General features: G+C 42.8%; 1 protein-coding gene across 1 annotated transcript; it reads right to left on the bottom strand.

The window, feature by feature from the left end:
* Positions 1 to 14338: 14338 nt before the first annotated feature.
* On the bottom strand, positions 14339 to 26156 carry PROX2 (prospero homeobox 2). Its single transcript, XM_021941402.2, has 5 exons — positions 24035 to 26156; positions 22700 to 22711; positions 19979 to 20080; positions 18367 to 18561; positions 14339 to 16859 (listed from the first exon to the last, which is right to left on the bottom strand). The coding sequence occupies exons 1-5, from the start codon at positions 25331 to 25333 to the stop codon at positions 16689 to 16691; spliced, it is 1779 nt and encodes a 592-aa protein (XP_021797094.1). The 5' UTR covers positions 25334 to 26156; the 3' UTR covers positions 14339 to 16688.
* Positions 26157 to 26717: the final 561 nt, after the last annotated feature.

The following is a 26717-nucleotide window of genomic DNA, read 5'->3' as shown; positions in this document are numbered from 1 at the left end:
TGTTTGAGAATATTTAGTGTTAAGTGCTGTATTTGAAATATTCAGGGACTGATTACAGAAATCAGAAGCCATTAATAATAATACACAAGTAGTCTATTGACAGCTGATTCATATAATTTTCTAGAAGTTTGAGTTTGATTCAGATATCAGTGTTCAATCCAGAAGTTTATTGACAAAGATAAAATCTTAAATTTTCTGGTTGGATGTATTTTCCTTGTGAAAGAGTTGTGATCATTGAGCAAACCAAAGTAGGTGCCATCTCATCTAGAGATCAACTATTAAATTTTATTGGATTGACTAAGATTCTCAACTTTGGCTTTCTTATTTTGGAGTCCCCTCAGTTTTTGTGTTAAGTATTGTATCCTGCTAACTGCAAGTTGCAGATATTTTGATAATAGGTGTCTAGAGCCTGGCTTAATTACTAGGATTGTAAAAGCAACAGATTCTCAGCTGAGGTAAGTTTTACTAAGCTATAGAAGGAAAATGATTTCTCATTTTTAGTATAGACAGACCCTAGTACAAGTTCAGGTTCTTCCCTTAGAAGCTGTATGACCTTAAGCAACTTTTTTTTTTGGAGACAAGGCCTCACTCTGTTACTCAGGCTGGAGTGCAGTGAAGCTAGATACAGCTCACTGCAGCTTCAACTTCCCGGGCTCAGGTGATTCTCCCATCTCAGCCTCCCAGGTAGCTGGGACTAGAAGTGTGCACCACCACACCCAGCCTTTTTTTTTTTTTTTTTTAAAGACACGGGTTTTTACCATGTTTCCCAGGCTGGTCTGGAACTCCTGGGCGCAAGTGATTGCCCACCTCAGCCTCCCAAAGTGCTGGGATTTTAAGTGTGAGCCACCATGCCCGGATGAAATATTTAACCTATCTGAGCTTCAGTTTCCTGCCTATAAAATGAAAATAACACAACACACCTATTAAACATTGAGATAATGTATGTAAGCTACTTGGCACAGTACTGAGCACATAGTAAAAGCTCAAAAATCAGTAGTCATCATCATCATTACTTTTTGATTTTTTCTCACATGTTCTTTTTGAAATTCAAAATATCCAGCTGGCTTGAAGATAGTTGTCATGTTTTATAGTCAGCTATCATAAACTGAGCTATGTCATATGTAATAGTACAGTGTGTTGAAAGAGTAATTACTCAGAAGCATTTTCAGGTAACCAGTGACACTGATTTTCAGAACTAGTATGGAGGCTTGAGAGGCTTGGGTGCAAAAGGTAATTTAGTACTTACAGGGGGTTGAGGAGTAACAGAAAGTAGTTGCCAGACCACAGGTATGAACAAAAGTGAGGGCACAGAATCATTGATTTGCCTTGATTTTCACATATTCAAGAAGAAAGTAATTTTGTGAATAAAGGTATAAAATTCAGGAGGTTCAGGCGTCCCATCCATGTCAACCCTCAGCCTCCCATGACTCCATCTGTAGAGGCAACCAGTGTTAATTGAGAAAAATTGTGTGGATAAGCATTAAGTATTAATGTTTTTACCTGGTTTTTGTACACACACTACCTTATTTTTCCTTTACCAGTATGTTTTAGTGTTCATTCAGATCATACATAAAATATTCCCATTTTCTCTCCCCTCCCCATCTCCCTCTTTAGTTTTCCAAAGGTACCTTCATAATATAAAGAGGTTTACTGAAAATTTTCAGAAATTGTTTCAACTGCATCGCTGTTCTTTTCATAGCATGGAATATATGGTATGAGTATATTTGTATACAATTCTTTCATATATGTAGGTTGGTGTAACCACCCTCTACAGACTTTCTCCTATTCCCCCAACCCCACCATCTCTAACACTTGGCAGCCACTAATCTGTTCTCTATTTTTATAATCTTGTCATTTAAAGAATGTTATAAATATGAAGTCATATAGTATGTGACCTTTTGGGATTGGCATTTTGGTTTTTTTCACTCAGCGTAATGTTCTTGAGATTCATTTAAGTTGTTATGTGTGTCAATAGCTTATTCCTTTTTATTACTGAGTAACTTTCCAGCTCATTCTCTTTTGCAGCTGCAGAATATTTTATGTCTTTACTATCATTTAACTTACAAGGTCTCTATTAATGGGTATTCATGCTTTCGTTTGCTGTTATAAATTATGAATTTCATATATACTCAATCGTTCTGCGGCTTCCTGTACTTGCCTGATTTCTAGCAATGAAGGAAAATACCAATGGCATCATTTCATAGACATACTCAAAGAACGACAAGCGCTTAAGGACCAGCACAGCACAATGGTGAATTACTATCAAGACAGTATGACAGTAATGAGATGAAGACGACACATCTTGTTTCCTGGAAAATCCTGCATGATAGGAGGAGTCTGACAAAGCAAAGAACCATGATGTGTCTTAGAGAACCAGAATGGCCAGAGACTCTGCTGATCCCCTGGTCCACACATGACTGAGAGTTAATACCTTAGGTCACTGTTCTCAGAACCTGGATATTTATATGCACGTGCACCTCAGTGACTGATCAGATCTCAGTTTTCAGGTCCGTTGCTTTCACGTTTGAAATAATAAAGGAGCATCCTTACAGGGCTGAGCTTCTGCATTCATCAACAGCCCTTTGCCTGCGGGCAGTGCCTTGCATTTGTGATCTACAAAGAGCCTGTGGACTTAATTGTTTATAGGGAAAGGCTTGACTTTGTGTCTTCTACTTAAGAAGCTTGAACTTTTTACCAAATATTCATACTCCTTTTCCTGAAAATACTGATCTAGGCTGCAGATCCATCTCTTACCATATTTGAAAAATTGAAATAATATCTTCTGCCATAACTTGAAATTCCACTCTCAAATCTGTTATTTCTGACAGTGAGTTTGTATTTCTCAAGTAGATATGTCTGATGCTTATTTCTTTTACAGCATCTGGCTCAGTGCATGGCTCATACAGCTGTAGAGTGAGTAAATACAGTGAATGTTTCCTATGTGTATGGCAAGGGTCACAGACTCAGGCAGGTAACAAATGAGCAAGGCAGAGGGTGGAGACTGATAAACTAGACAACTAGATAGGTCAGGTCAGTTGGGGGCAGCACCTGCTCAGCCATAGCAGATTGTGGCCATGTGGGGGTGTAGGTCTCATATTGCCACATTCCCTGGGTTTTCAAGAAAACGTGAAAAATCTGTATTTTTATGTGAGATCTTCCAGTGTTTCAGCATGAGGTTCTTTTTGTTTGTGAGTGCTTTAGCCCGCACAGCCTGCCTGCCACATCTGACTTGTGGGCTGCCAGCTTGAAACTTTTGATATTTAGAGAAGTGGTTAGACCTTAAGAGTTTGTTCTGGTGAGATCCTTCTTGTTTTACAGATGAGGTTTCTGAGACTGAAAGAAGGGAAGTGACTTACTCAAAGTCTCACCGTTACTCAGTGGCAAAACAAGACTAGAATTTGGGTTTCCTGGTCCATAACCTGGTACTTTCTTTTTTCTTAACCACAATACCTCCTTTAAGAAGACCTTCATAAATTCTAGGATAGTGAGTTCTCCTTTATTGTGTGTGTCGTGTGCAAGTGCCCATGTGTGTATTTACTAAACTCTGTGGACCTGGAAATACATTCTGATATGACTATCAGGAACGATGTGATTACTTCTGAACCAACTTCCTTAAACTCTTGTAAGTATAAGGTAGCTATATACCTAGGATCCCTCTGAAACGCTTACTGCTTAGTTGGGTAATTCTCATGAATAATAGAAGCTTGAAAATTAACAAAGAATATTGGATTCAATGATTGTATAAGAGCAGTGGAGTTTTCTCCACAAAGTAGAGAAAATTGTGTATTGTTATGCAAATAGCTTACAGAAGTATTAATTATTTTGTTTAATTTGTAATTTCTTATGTAACTAGTCCATTTGCTTTCACTCCAGTGATGAGCATCTTACTTGCTTCACTTGGTAGTGCCCCATTCCTCATCTTTTTAAGAACAAATTCATCAACTTGGCGTTAAAGTCTATCAGTAACATGATCCCAGTTACTTCTCCAGCTTCCTTTTGCCCTGTCCTTACTTCATGTGCACTACACTGCAGCTACACTGTGTGACTTATTCCCCAGGGTTTCTGTTGTTTCTGCCTTGCTTTTCTCATCCTTTAGATATTATCATTATCAGCTGGGCATGGTGGCTCACACTTGTAATCCTAGCGCTTTGAGAGGCTGAGGCAGGCAGATTGCTTGAGCCCAGGAATTTGAGACCAGCCTGGGCAACAAAAATCTCAGCTGCAGTGAGCTGATACTGCTCTCCAGCCTGGGTGACAGGGTGAGACCTCATCTCAAAAAAAAAAAAAGCCAAACATGGTGACTCATGCTTATAATCACAGCACTTTGGGAGGCCGAGGTAGGTGGATCACTTGAGGTCAGGAGTTTGAGACCAGCCTGAACAACATGGTGAAACCCCATCTCTACTAAAGCTATAAAAATTTTCAGCTACTTGGGAGGCCGAGCCAGGAGAATCACTTGAACCCAGGAGGCAGTGACCCAAGATTGTGCCACTGCACTCCAACCTGGGTGACAGAGCAAGACTCCATATCAAAAAAAAGATTGGTGTTGGGGAAAACTATCCCAAGGCCCAGCTCTCATGGTACTGCCTCCCTGAATCTGTTCCTCATCTTGTTCCCTCCCAGCTCTCAGGCGTTGTTTGTGCGTGTCCTACCGTCTTCTCTTAATTTGCCTTTCTAGTAGAGTAACATATATATCTTTCTTCCCAATCCCTACCCACTTACATGCAAGCTCCTAGAAGGTGAGAACTATGTTTTACTCATCTTCCATCCTTGTAACACATAATATGCAGTATCTGTTACATATAGTTGCTACTCAAGAAGTATATTTAGAGTTGATGACCTGGTGAATTTTAAGTATAAAATTAATGTAGGTTCATATATGTATAATTTATAAAACCAATTCTTGTGTTTGCTTTTTCCCTACCTCTGTATCTTCCAGCTGGTGGCATATCCATATTTAAGGCATAGCAAATTCAAATGCCTTCAAAAGACAGGAAGATACTGTAAATGAGAGAATTGGCCAGTAATTTCATAATATATTTGGTTGTATTCTTTCAACAGAAACATAGTTTGTTTGCAGATTAGACATGTAGAAATAGTCTTCAGTCTTATGGAAAAATACTCTTTCTCATTCTCAGAACTTCTGGCACTCTCAGTTTTCCCGCCTTTGGTAGAGACGTAAGTACAGTATTATTTTTTCTTTACTGTGAGAAAAACAACAGCAGAAGCAGAATAAAACAGGGTACTTGACCCTCTCAGCCTCAGGGTTCAGGAAGCAGTAGGGTATGGTGGAGGCTGGGATGGTGCAGAGTGCTTGTCCTGTCTCAGTGGACAGTTCTCCAGCCAGTGGTTGGAATGAAGAAAGGTAGACCCAGTGTTACTAGATGAAGATGAAGATGAAGTGGAAGTCTGGATTTTTATGTGAAATAGTCACAGTAGAAACATCACATCTGGAAGCCACATGTTACCAATAGGCTGTCATTTTGGGACTTTTCTGACATTAAAGGATGATGACAAGTCTGAAAGACAGTTATGGCAAAGAAGATATTTATAGGAAAGGAAACATCAGGTTGTATTACATATAAATATTTTGAGCAGCACCTTTTAACTGGTATTTTGGAAAAGCGTTTCTGTCTTCATTGAGCCAAGTGGCAATACATATGTAATATACTGATGCTGAATTTGCAGTGGGTTGATTTTTGTGCATTGCTGGCTTTCACATGGAAGCATGAATATTGTCTCCCTGCTACCGCTTTTGAGTGACATCCTTCCAGTGCTTCCGTTTCTCAAGTTGCAGGTAAGCACCTTGGGTGTATACAGTTAAATAGTGGGCACATACCTATCCCAGGAAAAGAAGACAGTGAGGATTCCCTTTGGTTAAGTGGAACAGCTGAATGGCCATACCTGGATGCAAATTTGATCAGAATTTTCTGCTCTAAACCCTCCACTGCTTTCTACTATTTCCACTGAGGAAAGAGGATGTGTGTCACTAAAGCTTTGTTGGCACCTGTCACAGTTAAGGTGGGTATAATTATGTTTAATTTCTTAAAAGTGTTTCTGGGCATCATCTTTTTCGGATTCATTTATTCTAGCCAGAAGATGTGAATTCATTTTCATTATTAAAAAACGAAATATTACAGATAAAGCTCAACACTCCCCTCTTCCCTGTAAGCACAAATACCTTGAATCTTAGAGGTAATTACTGTTATCATTTTGGAGTGTGGCTTTTTCAGACCTTTTTGTGTGTATTGTATACATATGTACTTGCCTATAAAAATATAGTTTTACTGTTTTTTACATGACTGATATTCTTTACATACTGTTCTGCAGACCCACTGTGTCTTGGATACACACACATATGCAGGTGTGTGTGCGTGTATATATATATGTAAATATATATATAGGTAAATATATATACATGTGTACATGTTTGTATATATTCCATGATATGTGTATAATGGATTTTTCCTTTGTGAGTTTTTCACTGTCATACCAGTGTTGCATTGAACATCCTTATAAATGCCTTTTTCAGGCTTATTTTCAAAATTTCCCTAGGGAAAATACAGAAGAATGGAATTACTGGGCTACAGAGAAACTGTTTCTCCTTTTATGTTCTCCTAATAATTATCTACATGTGTGTTTTAGAAACAGTCTTAACATTGGGGGTTTCAAAAAAATTTGTTTTCTCGTTATTTTAAAATTCCAGCTTTATATGCTGCCCTCATTTGAATTCTGCCTTTTGAATCTAGATTTGGAATTGATATGGATAAACGAAATAGGTTCTAAGCAGTAGCGATAGTTCATAACCAGTACGCTTTTGGAATAGATGCTCTTTCAGTCTTGGGGAAGGTAAAATATCAATTGAGAAAATAATCTTTAATCATGAAGTTCTTTTTTCCAAGTCATTCTCTGCTCCCTTTGGAATTATGACAACTTGGATCCAGAGGTGCTATGAAAATATTTTGTTACATCATACCTCTTCTTTTCATACAAGTTTGAATGATCCTGGAAAATACAGTTTTTGGCTCTGTGCCCCTTTCAAAAAAAAAAAATGAAATCTGGAACACCCACTTTTCTTAATAGGATGTAGTTTGTTTGGGTTTTAAAGCTTTGATTAAAAAGGACACACTTTGAGGATTTTCTGTTTCTCACCTGAGCCTTCTGTTTTCACTAGATATGAAACTGAGTGCATTGACAGGGCCTCTACTAGACCTGAAAGGCAGCATTCCCAGTGTTGATTTTCAGGGCCAGAGGGAAGGCTGGCATTAACTCCTGGATTGATAAGGTTCTGGTGGAATAATTGTGTAGATTCCAAAAGACTCGAATAGATGATAATTCCTTTCTCTATGTATGCATTTTTGGAAGAATGATGAAATATGAAAAGTGTGAAGAGTTGTGCACTTATGTGGTGGTTTTGACCTGGGGAGATTTTAAAACTCCCAAAGCTCAGGCTACACATCATAGCAATTAAATCAGAATCTAGGAGTGGGACCCAGGCCTTGGTAATTTTTTAAAAGGCCACCACGTCATTCTAATATGCAGCCAACTTTGAGAACCGGTGGGGTAAAGGGGATTTTAAATTTTATTTCATCTCTAGCTGATGATGGGTTCATTAAGCAAAATTTTTGAAGGCCCTGGTCTGTTGGTTCACTTTGCAGGTGTGAAAGATATAGTTGTTGGAAGGATACTTGTTAATAAAACTCTTTAAATGTGCAAAAGAAAATCCACCTAGCCTGAAAGAGTTAATGCAGCTTCCAAAGGTGCTTGATAGCCAAGGGAACAGCTTAGGCATAGGGACAGTTTGTCTTCTTGGGAGCTCATAAAGCCAAGATTTAAAATGCCTTTTAATCTAAAACATATGTTTGCCCGTGGGCCTGAAAACAAGCCTAGGCGTTTTCTGTTGTGAAGTTTCCTCACGATAGACAGACATGAGTTGTAGTCCAGTTTTATTTAAACTTGAAAGCTTAGAGGAGAAATCTGGTGTGTGGAGGAGGTTGTAGATGGGAGAAGAGAAGTGCAGTGGGCGGGCAGAACAAATTATTTTTCTGTGGCTTGTCCTTTCTGATTTTAAGGAGAGCAGAACTAGTTTGTAGTTCCAGTTATCAGAGACAAAATGGAACAAACCTCAACAAAATGAGAATTGCTATTTTCAGTAAGCTAGACTGTATCTCTCTAAATTAATCTGCTTTGATACCTAAGATAATTAATCTCTATTTGTGGCGTAAGCATCCTTATAAATACACTCTGTGGTGGTGTGGACTTTTTTGGGTCTTCTTTAGAGTACATCACTCCTTCAGAATCCCCAAAGATTCTGATTTCTCATTTAAAAAAAAAATTTTTTTTTGTTTTGAAATAGTTACAGATTCATAGGAAGTTGCAGAAAAAATGTGCAGAGAAGTCCTAGTGTATTCTTCAACCAGCCATCCCCGATGATAACATTTTATACAATGAGAAGTGTGTGTCAAAACTTTTAAAAGCCAAGAAGTTGATGTTGATACACTCCACAGAGTTTATTCGGATTTTACCAGTTTTATAAGCACTCGTGTGTGTGTGTTTTGTTCTGTGCAGTTTTATCTAATGTAGCTTCATGTATTTGTGTTTGGTTCTGTGCAGTTTTATCTCATGTAGCTTCATGTAATCACCGCCACCATAATCAAGATTCAGAACTCCATGTAGGAATGTGAAGAACTGTTAAGAGAATGAGTATAGAATGAGTCACTTTGCTTGTAGTCCCATCATGACTTAAATTCAGGACTTTATATTGTTGGGGACTACCTCTTTGAGGGGGTAAGTAGCATAGCTTTTGCGACATGAAGTGGCTTTTTAGTCTTTTTTTTTTTCATGAGGTCATCAATATTGGTGCTTTTCTCAGTAACTATGCTTTTGAGTAGTTAAAGCATGGTCACTTGCTTTATTTGAAGGGAGTAAAATGAGAAATATACACCCCAGAGCGTCAGAATCTGTTACTGATCTTAATGTTGGTACAAATTGAATGCTAGGAAGTTCTTTTTCTGCCACACTTCAGAACATTTGAGACCTACTCAGTAAATAGTCATATCGTTTTAGTCCTAAAGAAGTCCTTTAGTAAGAAGACTCTTGGCCTCCCAGAGAAATGCCCTGATGTGTTTGAATTGAATAGGCATGGCTTTATAATGAAGAAATAGAAACAGTCACTTTAAATAGCATTTTCTAAGCATTGAATCAACCTGTCAAACCCTGCCTCACATTTTTTAGGTGATTACTGTCTCCACAGCATAAGGATACATAATCATGTCTACCATTCACATGGCATGAGGATTTAAATTGTCTTTGCAACTAGTATGTCAAAATTAAAGTATTTAGGAAAGTCCAGTGTTATTACACTTTCTGTTCCCAGGACTTGCTGATAAATTACAATCAACAAAGCAGTTTGCATTTGTGTTCTGTTCTTGTACCCACGTCCCACTGCCTACCTTAGAAATTCTTTTTTGGGGCACCATTTTTGGCAAGAATTCTATAGGAAATAAGAGTTTCTGGGGTTTGTTCTGATTGGTTCAGAGACAGCAAGCTCAGCTCTCATGAAGTAATAGTATGTGTGAAAAGAAGTATCTAAATGCCAAGATAGGAATCTTGAGCAAAAGCAACTTTGGGGTATTTATCAAAAATGCATTTTGCCTGATGTAATTGTGTTTTTTTGTTAGAAATTTAATACAGTAGAAGTCAGCAAAACTTCATTCACAATCCCATTGTCTCATAAAGCTTGATTTGAAAAAGACAATGTAGAAACAGACTAGCCAGAAGACATTTAGAGCCTTAAATATTCTGATAATCACCATCCCACACTCATGAAAGAGCAGAGGAGAAGATAATCAACATTAATGACTATAAATGAAAAGAACCAGAAAGGAGGCTGGATTACTTCCGTTCAAAAAAAGCAGGTTGGGTGTGATGCCGCACACCTGTAATCCCAGCGCTGGGAGGCTGAGGTGGGCGGATCTCTTGAGCCCAGGAGTTCCACGCCAAACTGGGCAACGTGGTGAGACCCCATGTCTACAAAAAATAGCCAGGCGTGATGGTGCATACCTGTAGTCTCCGCTACTCAGGAGGTTGAGGTGGGAGGATCCCTTGAGCTCAGGAGGTGGTGGAGGAGCTCAGTGACCCAAGATTTTGCCACTGCACTCCATCCTGGGTGACAGAGCAAGATCCTGTATCCCCCCAAAAAACAACAACAACAACAAAAAAAAACATCTTTTTGAAAAAATAATCCTGAATATAGATTTAACTGTTAAGGGTTGGGGGGAACCAGGATTCCAGTTATGTTTCCCTCCCCACGCCTCACCAACTCAAGAAAGCAATGAACCAGCCCCTTCTAACAAGTGGAACAACTACAGAGATGTTTTGAATAACTGTACAGAAGTTAAGAAAATATTCAAGCCAAGACTAGTCTACTCAGTGGACCTAGATACAGCCCCAAGAAGCAGTGGTTAGAGATGGCAAGTTGCATAATTTTAGAAATACCACATTAGCCACTGAGCTTTTAATTAAGAGGGTGTCTGCAGTGTAGGCCAGGTGCAGTGGCTCACTCTTGTAATCCCAGCACTTTGGGAGGCAGAGGTGGGTGGATCACAAGGTCAGGAGTTCAAGACCAGCCTGACCAATATGGTGAAACCCCGTCTCTACTAAAAATACAAAAATTAGCCAGGCGTGGTGGTGTGCACCTATAGTCCCAGCTACTCAGGAGGCTGAGGCAGGAGAATCACTTGAACCTGGGAGGCAGAGCTTGCAGTGAGCCAAGATTGCACCACTGCACTCCAGCCTGGGCCACAGAGCAAGACTCCGTTTAAAAAAAAAAAAAAAATGCAGTGTATCCCCCTGTGTAAGGAAAAAGCAGGTCAGTGTCTGAGCAACCAACCAAGAAACAGCAATAGTCGTCATGCCATTTGTCAAGTAAACATGTCAACATGGGGTTGTAGTTAAAAAGTAAATGAGGAAATGCATATAAACTTCATAGCACAAAGCTTTTTAGCTGGGTTTTCTTCTCAAACTATATTAACATAGTTTAAAGCTAAGTTTTATGGTTGCGTCAGTGTTACACGTCAGTGATGTTCTTAAGCTAAGAATTCTTTTTAACTGTGAAGCAGTACAAATTCATGACTTTACTAACAATTTATGATTGCTGAGCAGTAATACAGCTCACATTTACTGAGCACATACTATGCTCTAGAAGTGTGTTGAGCATTTCACATGTATTGTTTTACCTGAACCTTAGAACAGTATTATGAGGTAGGTGCTATACTATTATCTCTGTTTTACAGATGACCAAGCTGAGGCCAAGAAGAATAAATAGTTTAGAGATCTGTAGCTGATAGGTGGTTGAGCCAGGATGAAAAGACACTCCAAAGCCCGTGCACCTAACAAACTAGTCGACTTGGGAAAGGTATTAGGTGAGGTGGAAAGCAAATGGGATGGGGGAAGCAGCGTCAGGTCAGATACCTGATGATAAAGTGGGGAAAAGGTAAAGGGAGGAACAACATTCTTGCTGACAGCTGAAGCTCCAGTCCAGAAGCAGTTACTGAGGGCATGGAAGTCAGAGCCACAGAAATCAGTAAGTAGGAGAAAGAGAAGGGTTTTCCTAAGGGAAGAAAAGGAACTGACATTTGTTTGAGGTGTGACTGGAGAATTGGAAATGGCAAAACGAGTTTCTGAGCATGAAGGGGTGAGATGGTGAGAAATGAAATCACCCTGAAAAACTCTTAGTGAAAGAAAAGCAGACCCCTAGTGAGCAGATGGACATGTCAAACTGGCGACGTTTTGGGTTGTTCCTTTACTGTGTTCATTGTCCACCTGCCTTCAGCAGTTCATCAAACACTCCCTCTTCCTCTGGAGGCTAGCATCTGTTTTGCGTTTTTTGGTTTATTTTGGTTTTTTTTTGTTTTGTTTTTTTAATAGGACTGAGCATTCAACTCTTAGGCAGTTGGTTATACTACTTAGGTTATTGCAAAGAGGGCCAGGTGCGGTGGCTTACGCCTGTAATCTCGGCACTTTAGGAGGCGAAGGCGGGCGGATCACCTGAGGTCAGGAGTTCAAGACCAGCCTGCCAACATGGCAAGACCCCGTCTCTACTAAAAATACAAATATTAGCCAGGCATGGTGGCATGCACCTGTAATCCCAGCTACTCAGGAGACTGAGGCACAAGAATCGCTTGAACCCGGAAGGTAAAGGCTGCAGTGAGCCGAGATGGTGTTACTGCACTCCAGCCTAGGTGACAGAGCAAGACTCCATCTCAAAAAAAAAAAAAAAAAAAAAAAAAAGCTTTTTCTTTGTGTAGGAATTGTCTAATCCTGAAAAATACTTTTTCATGAATCATCTTCTTCCACAGGTGAGTGCTTAGTAACTCTTTGTAAATGTAAATACCATGATCTACCTCAAAGGTACAGCATGTATTATTAATACTCTCAAGTAGATCATCTGAACTTATACCTTACAGGTGTATATGTGTATATTTGTGGTAAATCTGACCACGAATATTGTATACAATACTTTCATGAAATGCATTATATTTGCCATATTGTCACAAGTTCATTTCTCGCCACCCCAAAGCTTCAATCCCTGAAGCAGTTAAGACTTATACAGAACTCAAATTCAAATGTATAAAATCCTCAGCCTGATAGAGCTATATTGTTCTAGCTAAAGTATTCAGTATCTCTTTCGTGCCTGTCACTGTTTCATTATCTTGTCTGATGATCTTGCTTTATGTGAAATCTGTGTAATACTTAACAGTTTGTGTAAAAACATCAAAGGATTTTTTAAATTTCTGTTTTGTTTTGATTGTATGTATTATCAAACTATGATCTGCTTTACAGAGCAAAGGATCAAAACTGTAAATAAAAGGACTAGAATCAGTTATTATGAAAATCTAGACTATATAGGACTTCAGAAAACTGGTTACCAAAATTTTGGCTAATTTTGTAAGGACTTTTTTCTTTTTTTGAGACAGAGTTTCACTCTTATTGCCCAGGCTGGAGTGCAATGGCACGATCTCGGCTTACTGCAACCTCTGCCTCCTGGGCTCAAGCGATTCTCCTGTCTCAGCCTCCGAAGTAGCTGGGATTACAGGCGTGCACCACCACTCCTGGCTAATTTTGTATTTTTACAAAAAATGCAAAATTGGAGAGACGGTGTTTCTCCGTGTTGGTCAGCCTAATCTCAAACTCCCAACCTCAGGTGATCTACCCGCCTTGGCCTCCCAAAGTGGTGGGATTACAGGCGTGAGCCACCACGTCTGGCCTTTAGGACTTTTAAAAGAAATAATTTTTATCTTTTCTTTTTCTTTCTTTCTTTTCTTTTCTTTTTTTCTTTTTTTTTTTTTAAGGCAAGGTCTCACTCTATTGCCCAGGGCTGTGCAGTAGCATGATTGCCGGCTCACTGCAACCTCAACCTCCCAGGCTAAAATGATCCTCACCTTAGCCTCCCAAGTAGCTGGGACTACAGGCACACGCCATGATGCTGGCTAATTTTTGTATTTTCTTTTTTGGTAGAGACGGGGCCTCACCACATTGCCCAGGCTGGTCTCAAACCCCTGGGCTCAAGTGATCCTCCCACCTCAGCCTTCCAAAGTGCTGGGATTACAGGCATGAGCTACCGTGTGCAGCCAAAGATATATTTTCAAGACACTTGTAAAATTAGGTTAGGGAAGTGCAATTTTAAATTATTTTCTTCTGAGGATTCTATATTTTGTCATTGAGAGCAAAGACAATCTTTTAAAAGTGGACCTACGTAAGAGGGCTGGGTGTTAGAGCTTTATTAAAGAGTGCTGTGCTATCTGTTTGCTGTTTATGCTTTGCTCATTCTCTGATGGAAAATAAATTGTTTAGGTACGCCTTACATGTCCAGGAGATGCCTTCAGCCTCTCACCGTTTGAGTCTGGTTTGGGATTTGTATACTATATGAAACCGTGTTTGAAATAAAGGTTCCTAATGAACATTTTCCTCCATGGGATACCAATCAACTGCCTGCTTTTAATTGATAATTGGGCATTGACTCCTCAGTAGTGCCATCATCATAAACCACAGTACAGACCCTGTAGTCCACCATTGAAAAATTAGACAATTATGCAGTATTTGAACATGTCTAATCTAGGAGAGAGTAGCACCCAAAGCTGGGCACGGTGGCTCATGCCTATAATTCTGGCACTTTGGGAGGCTGAGGTGGGAGAATTGCTTGAGTCCAGCAGTTCAAGACCAGCCTGGGTAACATAGTGAGACCCCCATCTCTACAGAAAAATTTTAAAAAATTAGCTGGACATGGTGACATGTGCCTGTAGTCCTATCTACTCGAGAGGCAGAGGTGGGAGGATCACTTGAACCTGGGAGATCGAGGCTACTGTGATCGTGGCACTGTGCTCCAGCCTGAGTGGTAGAGTGAGACCCTGTCTCAAAAAAATAAAATAGTGCCCTCATATACCTTAATGGAAAGAATGACCAGACCTTTGGCAAAGTGTGATTGCTAAAAGAACATAATAACCCACTCAGCTTACACTCCATGTGTTTCCAACACAGAGGGATACACACTTGGTAGAAACAGAAAATTATAATAGAATTCTTCTGTTGGCAGAGCATATGTATTTATACATTCTTCTGTGTTTAGCTCAGTGGTTAGAGAACACTTCCTGGAAAGAGTGCAGTACACAAATGTTTTCAATTTGAGCTTGTACATTTCATCTAATTGGTCCCTGAGACAAGGTTCACTGCCCTGGAGGTGACTTGGCTCAGCCTTTAAACACACGCTAATGAATTTCAGGTTTGGGACAGAAGGAGGGCTGCTCTCAATTGGACAATCATGTGAACTTGTTTCCCCTGTGTGCCTAACTTAGGTATGTAATGTCACTCTGGATAGAGGGTTCTTCTACTGTCTCCAGACACAGAAAACTGATTGCCCGTGCTCAGAGCACTCCATGCTTGCCTGTGTTTAAAACTTAGGTTTGGCAGATTCCTTCATTTTTGTGAAAATAGGGCAAAGATCTTCTGAGTGCAGTTGGATGTATTGGAGGGCGCTTAATAACCTTTAGCCTGTAAAGATGGGTTTGGGCTAAGTCTGTTTTGTTTTTCCTTTCAGCTGTTTGAAGAGAAAATTCGAAGGAAAATTCATCTTTCATACCTTTTTATGCTGATAGTTCTAGTAATAGTTTAGGGATTTTATCTCATCTGCTCCAGCAGCGCCCCAACAGAAAAATCATGGAATTTGAGTAGCCAAATATGAAACTTGTTTTATATAGACAGGAAAGAAGCTAATGAACTCACAGACACCCCTTATCAGGACTACAAAGCCCAAGCTATATATTACCCCCACCCAACCCCGCGTACCTTTGGCAGTGCTTACAAAGACTTGATCCTGACTAGCTTAGAAGACAGATGCAGTTACTCAGCTTTGTACGTGTCTCGCCTGTATGCTCAAGAGTGGGTCACAATTTGTGTTGGGCCAGCAGTGGGGTAAATGTTGATTTCATGAATTCCTTCATCAGTGGAAGGTCAGCCATGGACTGTAATTTTGTTACGGAGTGGGAGAATTTCCATTTCTGTGTGATGCTGCATTTGTCCCAGTTATGCCATTTATCATCTGCAAGGCTGTGCACAGCCTGTGCAAGCCTCCTGTCTGGACCACAGTTCTTCCTTCCTAATTTAAGCAGCGTGGGCCAGGTGATCTCCTAAGGCCCTTTCTACCTTTCACAGTCTGAAGTTCAGCTTCTGCATATATGAGGTTGGGGCACCAATTGCATTGGTCAACTGGAGACTATTTGCATTATCCAGCTGATAAACTCTTCCAGCAGACAAATGTGAATAAACAGCAACACTCAAGTCCTGCAGAAAGTTTGTCTTGAGTTTGCTGAAATGATCAGCAGAAATCTTGGGCGGTGAAGTGCTCCTAAGTGCTGGGCAGGAGTTGTCAGGTGATGGTGCCCTGTCAGCGCTGGATGCTTACTAGGGGTGGGGTCCTACCTGAGATCCTGAGTTAGCTGCAGGAGATGGGTCCAGCATGCAGTCGGGCATCAGAAAGTCTTGGTTCCTCCAGGCTCCTGACTGTCCCTATCAACCCAGATGCCCTGGCCTCATAGGCTTTGGCGAGTTACCTTGCAGTTCTAAAGCTTCTGTTTGGTCATTTTTTAAAATGATGATAATAACTACTTTTCAGGGTGAAAAGCTTAAAGATAAAGTATGTGAAAGTATCTAGCAGATAGATGGCGTTTTATAAGTAGGAGACTAAAAACAGCAATTTGTAAAAACCCCTAATAAGTTAACCTTATCTGAAAGAGGGGTTCAAAAAACTAACATTTGTGTGTGAAGAACATTGCATAGGACATACTGTCCTTTAATCCTTAACAACCTCATTTTACAGATGCAGAGATACCAGGAGGTTCCCAGGGTCACAACACCTGGAAACAATGGAATTGAGCTTCAAGTCTTCTGATTGAAAACTTGTGTTCCTTTTACAATATACTACCAATACAGTTAGTCCATTTTATAGTTAAAGTTCAATTTCTGATGATTCTGGAAAGGGAAATAAATGATCAAAATGGTAATAGTACCTATTTTGGTAGAGGAGATTTCCTTGTGCCCTTTTTATATGACTACAGCTATATTGCCATTTAAGACAAACCCAGGAAACCCTAGCCAGTCACTCCTCACATTGTGAGATCTTAACCCCGAAACAGCTACTGGGGATAGCTGGAAGATTTGAATATCTCTGGGATGTCACTGTCCAGTTTCGAAATAATTTTATAAATGGGTTTCTTCCAGGAAGGATCTGAGTCTCTCCCTGCGGAGACAGCCCTGAAGAACTCCTGTAACGTCAAGCTGGCGATTTCCAAGAAGCAATCTGGAACCTGCATTTCCAAAGAGACCCACAAGAAAGAAAAGACGTGATGTTGGGGAGCATTGGTGCCAGAACCCTCACTAGCAGATGCTGCCTGTTTCTTGGGAAGTGGGCTAGGAGCATCCCTGCTCCACCGGCCCCTGATTCTGCAACCCTAGGAATCCTCTGCTCCCTCATCAGACACAAACCTTGATATGACAGCTCCAATGAGAAAGTCCTGGGAGAAGGTGAATTAAGGACACTTCCTTTGTAGGAGAAGCTGATCCCGCTAATGGGTGACTTTTTACTAAGTAGGTCAGAAAATCTTACTGAAAGTAAATCTGTGGCTCAAAGAGACTTTGGTATTCTTTTCCCTAGTACTAACTGTGGAAGGAGTGCCCCCAAGCTTCTGACTGTCATACCTCATTCCACTGCCTTTTAGGGCTGGGTCTGAAGAGCTTACACTCCTGCTTTCAGAGCCGGTTGACAGGGGTGCTGTTCTAGAATCCTAACGCAGACTGGCACCATGAATGATCGGTTGCCGCATCGCCAAGCTCCAGACCCAGCTTGGCTTGGGGCTTGCCGCCACTGCAGGCCAAGTAACCACCCTGTGTGGAAAGATGCGGCAGTGCTGCCTGTCCCATACTGGCCCTGACCCCTTGAGCCTCAGAAAGGGAGACATGGACAATTTTCCCCACAGGTAGCCTTAGCTTTCCAAACGTATTCTGACTGACCAGTCAACCAGTGGATGACCACAGTTCTTGTATTTCTTGGAGGTATCAATAAACCACTCTTGGTGATCACAGTCAAGGGAGAAAGCAAGAAGAGGGAAGTGTAATCTGTGACCAGATATACCCAGCACCTGCAGAATCGGATGCCAGCCTGACAGAGCTGTCGGCTGTGCATGAGGCACCACGCGTCTCTTGATTAGGAATGCGCACCACTGACACCTAGGCTCACCCTTCACTGATGCTTTACCTCTGAGGTGCCACCAGTGTGCCTTCATAGGGATCCCCGAGGGACTGAGCTTGAGTGTTGTTTATTGTTATTTCCAGACAGGATTTGAGGTGATTTGAGGGGCCTTCCATAGAAGGCCCACAGATACACTTTCAAGGGAAAATACAGATAAGAACCAAATCATGAAAAGCATAGAAATTGTTGAAAAAACCTAGGCCAAGACTAGGTGTCACAACTGAGCTCAGCATTCTGTCCTGAGCCTCCTGGCACTAAGGCAAAAAGGTCAGTAAATGATGTAACTTGATAACGACAGGGTATTCAGTCTAAGATAGTATAACACCTGGCAGACCTCTCCCTAAGCTTCAGAATGAAGACTGGCTGTAGACTCAGTTTGCTGCTTCCACCTGTTGCCCGAGTGAAGATATTGAGGCTGTGATCTTTGTGGATGATACAGAGATTGGCCCAGGCTGCCCTGGCTGTCAGTAACTTAAGGAGACACAGAAGGGGGATCTTTCCTAAAACTCGAATCATGTAGGGAAGACACTCATCAGACCTCATGGGACCCCAGTACATGGTCTTACCTCAAAGTCATTTCCCTTGTTATAGTGCATATTGAGAGCTCGAAAAAGTTCTGAATTGCGGAGAACCACCAGCATTTTGGGATTTGTGACACCATCTGAAATTGCTTGCCGGGCAGATTTTTCCATTTGGATGTAATAAAACTCACGAAAGTTGCTGAACCACTTGATCATCTGGGAGGTAATGCAGCGGTTGAACTGTACAAACAAGAGGTCCATCCAGTCAGACATTTGCCACGAGGTGCTCTGAATTAGAACCATCTGCTTCCAGCTCAGTATAAGGGTTCATATACATGGCTTTAACCAGCATTAACAGGGGCTTCCTTTAAAAAAACAAGCGAAGCCACCGCTGTTTTCCAAGCCTATTCAGTTATACTCAGAAAAATCTAAATTGGCTTCAGTACCTGTTATAACAAATTTTTTTTTTTTTATATGCTAGATTCATGAGGGTTGTTTTACCCATGAAAAGCTTTATGTGGTGTTTGAGTGGGACTTAGGGGTCAAGACCAGTGTGGTGCCAGATTTTGCTGCACCCAGGTGGATTGCATGGCAGGCCTGGGGCCTTCTGCCTGGATAAAGGGCCAAGGGAAGGGCAAGGTATAGGTCAGGGAGCAGTTTATTAGCAACTTTGAATTGTGGAATAAATTGAAATCAACATCAGAGGTTGCTTCAGGGATCAACCAACCAACTGAATATGAGGAAAGAAAAGTTTGAATGATGTAGGCCAAAAGTATTAACAGCCCCTAACCCAACACCCAAGGTAAAGGAGGCCCTCAGAAACCTTTTATGGGAAAAGGAGAGGTCTGGTCCCAACAATTAGTTTGATTTTCCTTATTGTCACACTTCATCTGTATGTACTTTCACTCAGTTTTGAACTGTAGCAACTTGAACATAAATTTGCCAGTGTGTGATACACACACACACTCTCTCTCTCTCTCTACATATATATATATGGTTTTTTGTTTTTGTGTGTTTTTTTGAGATGGAGTCTCACTCTGTCGCCCAGGCTGGAGTGCAGTGGCGTGATCTCTGTTCACTGCAACCTCTGCCTCCCGGGTTCAAATGTTTCTCCTTCTCCTGCCTCAGCCTCCGAGTAGCTGGGATTACAGGCGCCCACCACCACGCCAGCTAGTTTTTGTGTTTTCAGTAGAGACGGGGTTTCACCATGTTGGTCAGGCTGGTCTCGAACTCCTGACCTCAGGTCATCTGCCCACCTCGGCCTCCCAAAGTGTTGGGATTACAGGCGTGAGCCACTGCACCCAGCCTATTTTTTTCTTTTTCATAGTGTCCCCAGCCAAGGCAGAAAACTAGCCAAAAAGGCCACTAACTAGTGTTTCTCTTTCCCTCTACTTTTCCTGCCCATGTGTTTCTGTTTGGGGGGATTATCTACAGCTCAGTAGCTTAAGAATTTAGACAGCCAACCTTTCTAGCCTAAAGTTATTCATGATTATTTGGGTAGAGTCTCAGCCCAGAAGTGGACATTGCACCGATTCCATCAACAACACTAAGGGGAGCTTGAAGAGCCCATATGATGACCTAGGACTTGCCTCACACCAGGCGAAACACTGTCACGTGGGAGTTCTGCAGAAGCTGCAGTTTAGTTGAGTGACTTTACCTGAACATCAGGAAAATAAGCCTTCAGGAGGTTGGAGCTGGGATATCGTGCGAAGAAAAACATTAGTTTGGCCTTCTTCAAGTGACCAGGGTTTAGACCTTCCTGGATTTATCTCAGTGTCAAGGAAAATGAACACTTTAAAATGCCAGTTTATCAATTAACTAGTGAATTCCTTGTTCCTGTGGTTTCTATTTGATTTCGTTTTGTTTTTCTGATTGGAATTGTGTATTTCCTCCATTTTTCTGTCTCTGGAAACTCTGGTCAAATAAGCTGAATGCCATATGTGCACAGTTAAGTCACAGGATGTGAAAACCATCTCGATGTGGAAAAGTTATGTACCATAGATGATGTCAAATACAGTTTGGTGTATTGTGTGTGTGTGTGTGTGTGTGTGTGGTGTCCCAGTGGGATGGGAAGAGATGGCAGTTCTGTCCCAGATAAATGATTTCAAATCCCCAAGCGGAGATTTACTTCCCCCCTCTGCCTCAGTTTCCTCAGCTGTAAAACGAGAAGAATAAGCTAGGTGGTCCCCATTCTGGCTGTCACTCTTATCATTGCCTTTGTAGTGTTGCCTTTATAACCAGGAAACATCTAAGCAAGCTGAGTACCAGCTCACATTTTGCTCTTGCTCAAGAAGCTTAAATGGTTGGGTGGCACCCACTCTCCATTTGCCTGGCAGAACTGTCCTTCATCTTTCAGGTCTCGGCTCAGAAGCTCCCGCCTCTGTTAAACCCTTCCTTGCCAAATTAGGCCTTCCTTACCCTGGGCTGTGAAGACCCTTTGTACAAACTGTGTGAGCAATGACCTTATTGGAATTTTTACTGCATGTTTGTCTCCTCGTTTAGACTGTGAGCTCCTTGAGAGTGAGGACCTTATCTTTTCATCTTGGTGCCTAGCCCAGTTCTAGGAACATAGTAGGTGCTCAATAAATATTTGTTGTGTGAAGGAGTAAGTGAGTGAACGGTCAACCTTAATCCATACACATATATGGAAATTATATTCCAAACTATACCTTACTCTGGGAACAGACAGATTCCTTCCCCTTTAACAAGAGTTGGAGAATTGTGATGTGACTGCCTAGCACTGGAGCAGGACAGAAATGAAAAAAAGATTCTTACACAAATACGCCTTGCATTTTCAGGGACACTCCTTAGGCTGGCTGAGAAGCATTACACAGAGTAACTTGGGATCTCAGATCTGAGAGCTGTAGCTTAAGACAATTAAGACTTCCACATAGGATGAATCTGTTTAACCAGAAGAAACCAGACCAACTGACTAGTTATAGGTGGCCCGGGCACCTGGTTGCTGCACAGAAGGCCCCTCCCTGCTACCCCATCAGCCCTGCTTATCCTTCCTACAGATCCACAAGTGCTGTGGAAAGAATCCTGGATTGGGGTTCCAAAGACCCAGTTTCAGACACTGATTTTGCCACCTATTAGCTGTGTGACCTTGGGCCAGCCACTTAACTACTCTGAGCCTCATTGCTAAGATGTGCAGTATAGTGATTAAAGCTTGTACTTGGCCATCAGATCCCGGGTTTGAATCCTGGTTGCTCATTAGTGTGTCTTGGGGCTTTGGGCGAGTTAGCTCCTTTCTCTGTCTCTGCTTCTTGGATACCCAATCTTAGAATGGATGCTTGAGAACAGTGAGATAATACAGGTCTAAACCCCTTATCTGAAATGCTGGGCCAAATGGAGTTCAGGTTTCAGAATTTGTTAGCTTATAAAGATAATATGATGTGTGTACCACGCATTCATTAACATCCACAGCTGAGACAGTCTATAATCCAATACATTCACATTTCTGCAGCAAAATGTATGACTTACTAAGTGGGATAAAATCTATAAATAGCCTCCAGTCAGTGCAGGCCAGGTTTTGCTACCGAAAAAAAGATTGCATCAGTCTTAGGTGGGGGGAAAATCATAGGGCTTTATGGGTTTCAGAATTGTAGCTAAGTGGTGGTGGGCACATATGTGTGAAATGCTGGTAGCAATGCCTGCCACGGAGAAAGTGTTCTGTCAGTGCTGCCCTCATGGTCTTCACATCTGCCCTCCCTATGTCACAGGATGTCATGTGAACGTACACGTTCTTTTTATGCTGTAAAGCAGCTTGCTCTCAGCTGGTTTTCATGGTCCACAGGAATAAATCTCTGGTCTTGGAATATAGGCAGCAGGAATGGGGGAAGAGTTGAGGGGCCAGGGGGCCCCAAGTCATTCCAAAGATAGTCAAATACTTCACCCATGCAGCCAGTCCTGGCTTAGGTATTTCTTAGGATAGGCCCCAAACCTCCAGAAGCTCTCTGAGCCCAATCCCCAGTTTGGCGGGGGGGCGGGCAGCAACAGGCACATGTAGGTGCTCAACAAATAGCAAATTCTGGGGGACCATCTGCCTGAGATGTTTTTGCAGCTGTCTGTATTTAATGGAGAGTCAACTAGTGGTTATCAAAGGCCCAGACAGTTAGCCTTTCTTATAAAGAAAATCTGTCTGTGGTGGAATCTCTGCCTCCAAGAGTGGTGGCAAGTGAAGTGTTCTCAGCGTTGCTTTTACAGTTGCTCGCTGACTTCCAGGTTAACTTTGGGGTGTTTCCAACACCTTTGACCGGCAGGGGGCGCTCGTGGCATTTAGGACACAAAGGCAGGGTCTGGCATGGTAATGAGCTGGTCCCACCCCATCCCACTGCCCGCACAGCAGCTGCCAGGCAAAGGACACGACTGTTCCCACCTGGATATGCAACTCCACAGACTCATCAGCCTCTGGAGATTCGCCTCAAAGCTGCCCACAAGCAGCAACGTGAGCACAGCTAGCTTAAAAAGCAACATCCAAAATATATTCTCAAGAACTCAAGTTCTGCAAGACGCTTGTTAGAAGTGGATTATTCTATGGGTCATATGGGTTTGGGGCTGTATACATTCTCCTCTTAGAGCTTCCACTTACTCATGTTAAAGGCTCTGAGAATTCCTGCAGAAAATAAACAATCTCAGTATTTCCCCAAGGTACTTCTTCTCCTAACTCAACAATTATTTATATCCCGAGGGTTACTCTGGGAAATACATTAAGAGAGTAGCGTTTGCTTAAGGGTTGCAAAGATGATGCAATAAGATCCAGACCCCTGCAGATCAACCTGAGCCACTCAGACCTCCTCATGGGGAGCCTCCTCTCCCTTCATATGCCCAGCCCCTAGTCTCCAGGCACTCCCTTGCAGCTTGGAAGTTGTTCCTTAAACTGAAGACTTCTGGCCATTTCCAGCTGCCTCTCTGGGTTTAATCCCCGAGGAAAACTCCTTTTCCATCTGGCCCAGAAGTTTCTGGTCCCTCATATGCTCCCCATGAATTATCTACACAGTACAGAATTTTTGCTTGTAGAGTTATGGGGTTGGGGAGGCCATACCTCAGATGAGGTCATTCCTTTGACCTTCTCCTCCTGAGTGTATGGGCAGCTGACAACCAAATTATGGGGTTCTTTCTTCCGTAGGGTATTCGTTGTATTTCGGAAGCCTATTTGAGTCTCAAAACAAAACACTTTACACCCAAAGGAATAAGTCAAGTGGCAGAACCCGATGGGTCATAGAAGAAGGTAAGTAAACCTTCCCAGGTCCTTAAATTCCAGAATGTGGTCACCACTTTAAGCTGAAGGCCCAGAGCAACATTAAGAAGACCCTGAGTGATCTGTCGCCACCTCCTCTTCAACTTTCAGTTTTCTTGTTTCTCTGCACAGTGCCAATGATATTTGAATTTATTTTTTGAGACATTTTTTCTCTGTTGCCCAGCTAGAGTGCAGTGGTGCAATCATAGCTCACTGTAACCTCAAACTCCCGGGCTCAAGCTATCCTCCTGCCTCAGCCTCCTGAGTAGCTAGGACTACAGGCGTGCACCATCATGTGCAGATAATTTTTTACTTTTAGAGATGGGGTCTAGCTATGTTGTCCAGGCTAGTCTTGAACACTTGTCCTCAAGTAATCCTCCCACCTTGGCCTCCCAAAGCACTGGGATTATAAGCACGAGCCACTGCACCTAGCCAACAATGAGAACTTCAATTGCTATTAAAGGATATGTGGACCGAAGAGAAAGGCAGTGCCTCAGTGACGGCATGCAGGCCTCCCTGTTCCATCTTCACCGAGGGAAGAAGGGGCAGACTTTCCAGATGGGCAGAGGTGAAAGGCAGGGGACGCTGCTGCTGGCTCAGGACCAATGGTTGTGGTTTAGTAGTTCTCCAAGGTTGTAGGGCGGGCTCTGAGGAGGGGTGCCTCTGGGAAGATGAGTCCTGGGGAGGACTGCTACTCCAATGGCCATTGTTGCATCCATAACCCAGTAGCTCGCTAAGAATCTGATTTTCCTGGATGTGGGAAGGTGCAGTCAAGGGACAGTTTGCTGGGAGATCCTGACAGCGTTTGGGGATCATTCTTGGAGGGATAGGGTACCTAGGAGAATCTAGAGGCTTGGCCAGTGACAAGTTTCCTACTGGGACCCCAGCTTGTAGCTGGACCCTCCTGGGCAAGGCAGCCAAAGCAAGTGGATCTTCACAGGCCTCTCCCACAGGAGGTGAGGGCTCGCTTCTACCCTCTGGCACCTGCCCCTGGAAACTTCTGCCCAGATGAGTCAGGCGGCCTGGTGGATCCAACAGTACCTTTTGTAATACTGAATCCACAGCCCGGGATACTGCCCTGGTCAGCTCTTTCCTCAGAATCTCCAGCGAATCTGGTGCTCCAGAAGGAAGGAACCTGGGCTCCTCAGATTCTTGGTGTTTTTCTGCCCCAGAGAGGTCCTTGCTGGAACCCTGCTGGTGGTCACCATCCACAGCCCAGGGGCGAGGCCCACAGCCATTCCCCTGCTTTGCACTCAGAGGGCCTTTCCCAGTGCCACAGCCTCCTGGCCCCTGAGCTGTGTCCCTGGGCTTGGCAGCCTGTAGGATGTGCTCTTGCAGATGTCTTAGCTGTTGCTTCAGCAGGTGAAGTTGTTCTCTCACACGAGGGCCCCCCTTCCTGTTGCCCTGGTCCCAGGCAGGGAGTGGCATCAGGAGGCCTTGCTGTGGGGGAAGGCTCTGCTTCCTCTTTCTCTCTCGGGCCTTCTCTGGGCAGCGTGGGCTGTCCCCAGCATGTGCACTGCCTGGTACCAGAGGATTCGGGGAGAGACACATGCCTCGGACGATGGTTTCCACTCTGGCCCTCTTCGCCTGGATGTGCCCATCACCAAACCATTCGGGGTCTGCAGGGCTGGAGCTGGGGACCTGGCTCCAGGGAAACTGGGAGTCTCTACCCAGCTCTGGAGGAGATGAGCTTCTCTCACCTTCCATGCAGGCTTCTGCCAGGTCGGAGCAGATCTGGGGCTGAGGAGAAAGCAAGATGGAGTTTGGATCCATCCCAGGCACTTGTTCGGGGCTTCAGGAATTCCTCCTCCTTATTTCCTCAGCTGGAAGTGCACCCAGAATGAGCTGGGCTTCCTTCTCTGCACTTAGAACGGTGAAGAGCCACTGTCACTAAGGAAGGATTCAGATTCTGGGATGCCAGGGCTCATGAACCTTCTGGGCAGACTCCTGAAATTAGAGACAGGAAGAAAACAGCACATGTGACTTTGAACAGTCCTTTTAAAATTTGAATGTGCAAACATTCAATGCGATCTTGTTAAAGTGCAGATTTCAGTTCAGTAGATCTGGGGTGGTGCAGAGATTCTCCATTTTAAACCAGCCCTCAGGTAATGCTGATGCTGCTGGTCTCAGAACCCCACTTTAAGGAGATTCTCAGAGTGATCTTACAGGGAGAAAAATCTTCTCCTGCTTGGGCATAACAATAAAATAATAATAATAAGATCATAGTGGCAGCCACCTGAACAAGTGGCATTATGCCAAGAACTCTATGTCCATTGCTTAATTTAATTAATTTGTCATAACAGCTCCATGAGAATGTGATCATGCCTATTGTCTACAGATAAGGAAACAAGATCAGAGAAGAAGCTACTTCCCTATGGTCATGCAGTTAGTAAGTGACAGACTGGGGTCAAACCAAGCTTTGTTTGATTCGGAGTGACTTTTCTAGTGACTAAGGGCAACAGAATCACCCAAGGCACTTTTTAGAAATAGCAAATTCGGCAGGGCACGGTGGCTCACGCCCGTAATCCCAGCACTTTGGGAGGCCGAGGTGGGCAGATCACCTGAGGTCGGGAGTTTGAGACCAGCCTGACCAACATGGAGAAACCCTGTCTCTACCAAAAGTACAAAATTAGCTGGGCGTGTCGGTGGGTGCCTGCAATCCCAGCTACTTGGGAGGCTGAGGCAGGAGAATCGCTTGATCCCGGGAGGTGGAGATTGCCATGAGCCGAGATCGGCTCTGCACTCCAGCCTGGGCGTCAGAGTGAGACTCCTTCTCAAAAAAAAAAAAAAAGCAAATTCTGACCGGGCACGGTATCTCACGCCTGTGATCCCAGCACTTTGGGAGGCCAGGGTGGATGGATCACCTGAGATCAAGAGTTTGAGACCAGCCTGGCCAACATGGTGAAACCCCATCTCTATTAAAAATACAAAAAATTATCTGGGTGTGGTGACATGCACCTGTAGTCCTAGCAACTCGGGAGGCTGAGGCAGGAGAATTACTTGAACCTGGGAGGCAGAGGTTGCAGTGAGCCGAGATTGTACCATTGCGCTCTAGCCTGGGCAACAGAGTGAAACTCTGTCTTAAAAATAAAAAAAAAAGAAAAAGAAAAAAAAAAACCATTGCCGTCCTAACTCTTGGAAAAATCAGATTACTCAT

Source organism: Papio anubis, chromosome 7 (assembly GCF_008728515.1).
Source record: "Papio anubis isolate 15944 chromosome 7, Panubis1.0, whole genome shotgun sequence".
Classification (NCBI taxonomy): domain Eukaryota; kingdom Metazoa; phylum Chordata; class Mammalia; order Primates; family Cercopithecidae; genus Papio; species Papio anubis.
This window is presented reverse-complemented; position numbering and strand designations above follow the sequence as displayed.

Coding starts and splice junctions, on each gene's coding strand:
- PROX2 (XM_021941402.2), bottom strand. CDS start 25,333: ATGGATCCAAACTCCATCTTGCTTTCTCCTCAGCCCCAGATCTGCTCC. Junction 18,562..19,978: donor CTTATTTTCCTGATGTTCAG/GTAAAGTCACTC, acceptor TTGTTTGTACAG/TTCAACCGCTGCATTACCTC. Junction 16,860..18,366: donor ACAAGGGAAATGACTTTGAG/GTAAGACCATGT, acceptor TTGGAAATGCAG/GTTCCAGATTGCTTCTTGGA.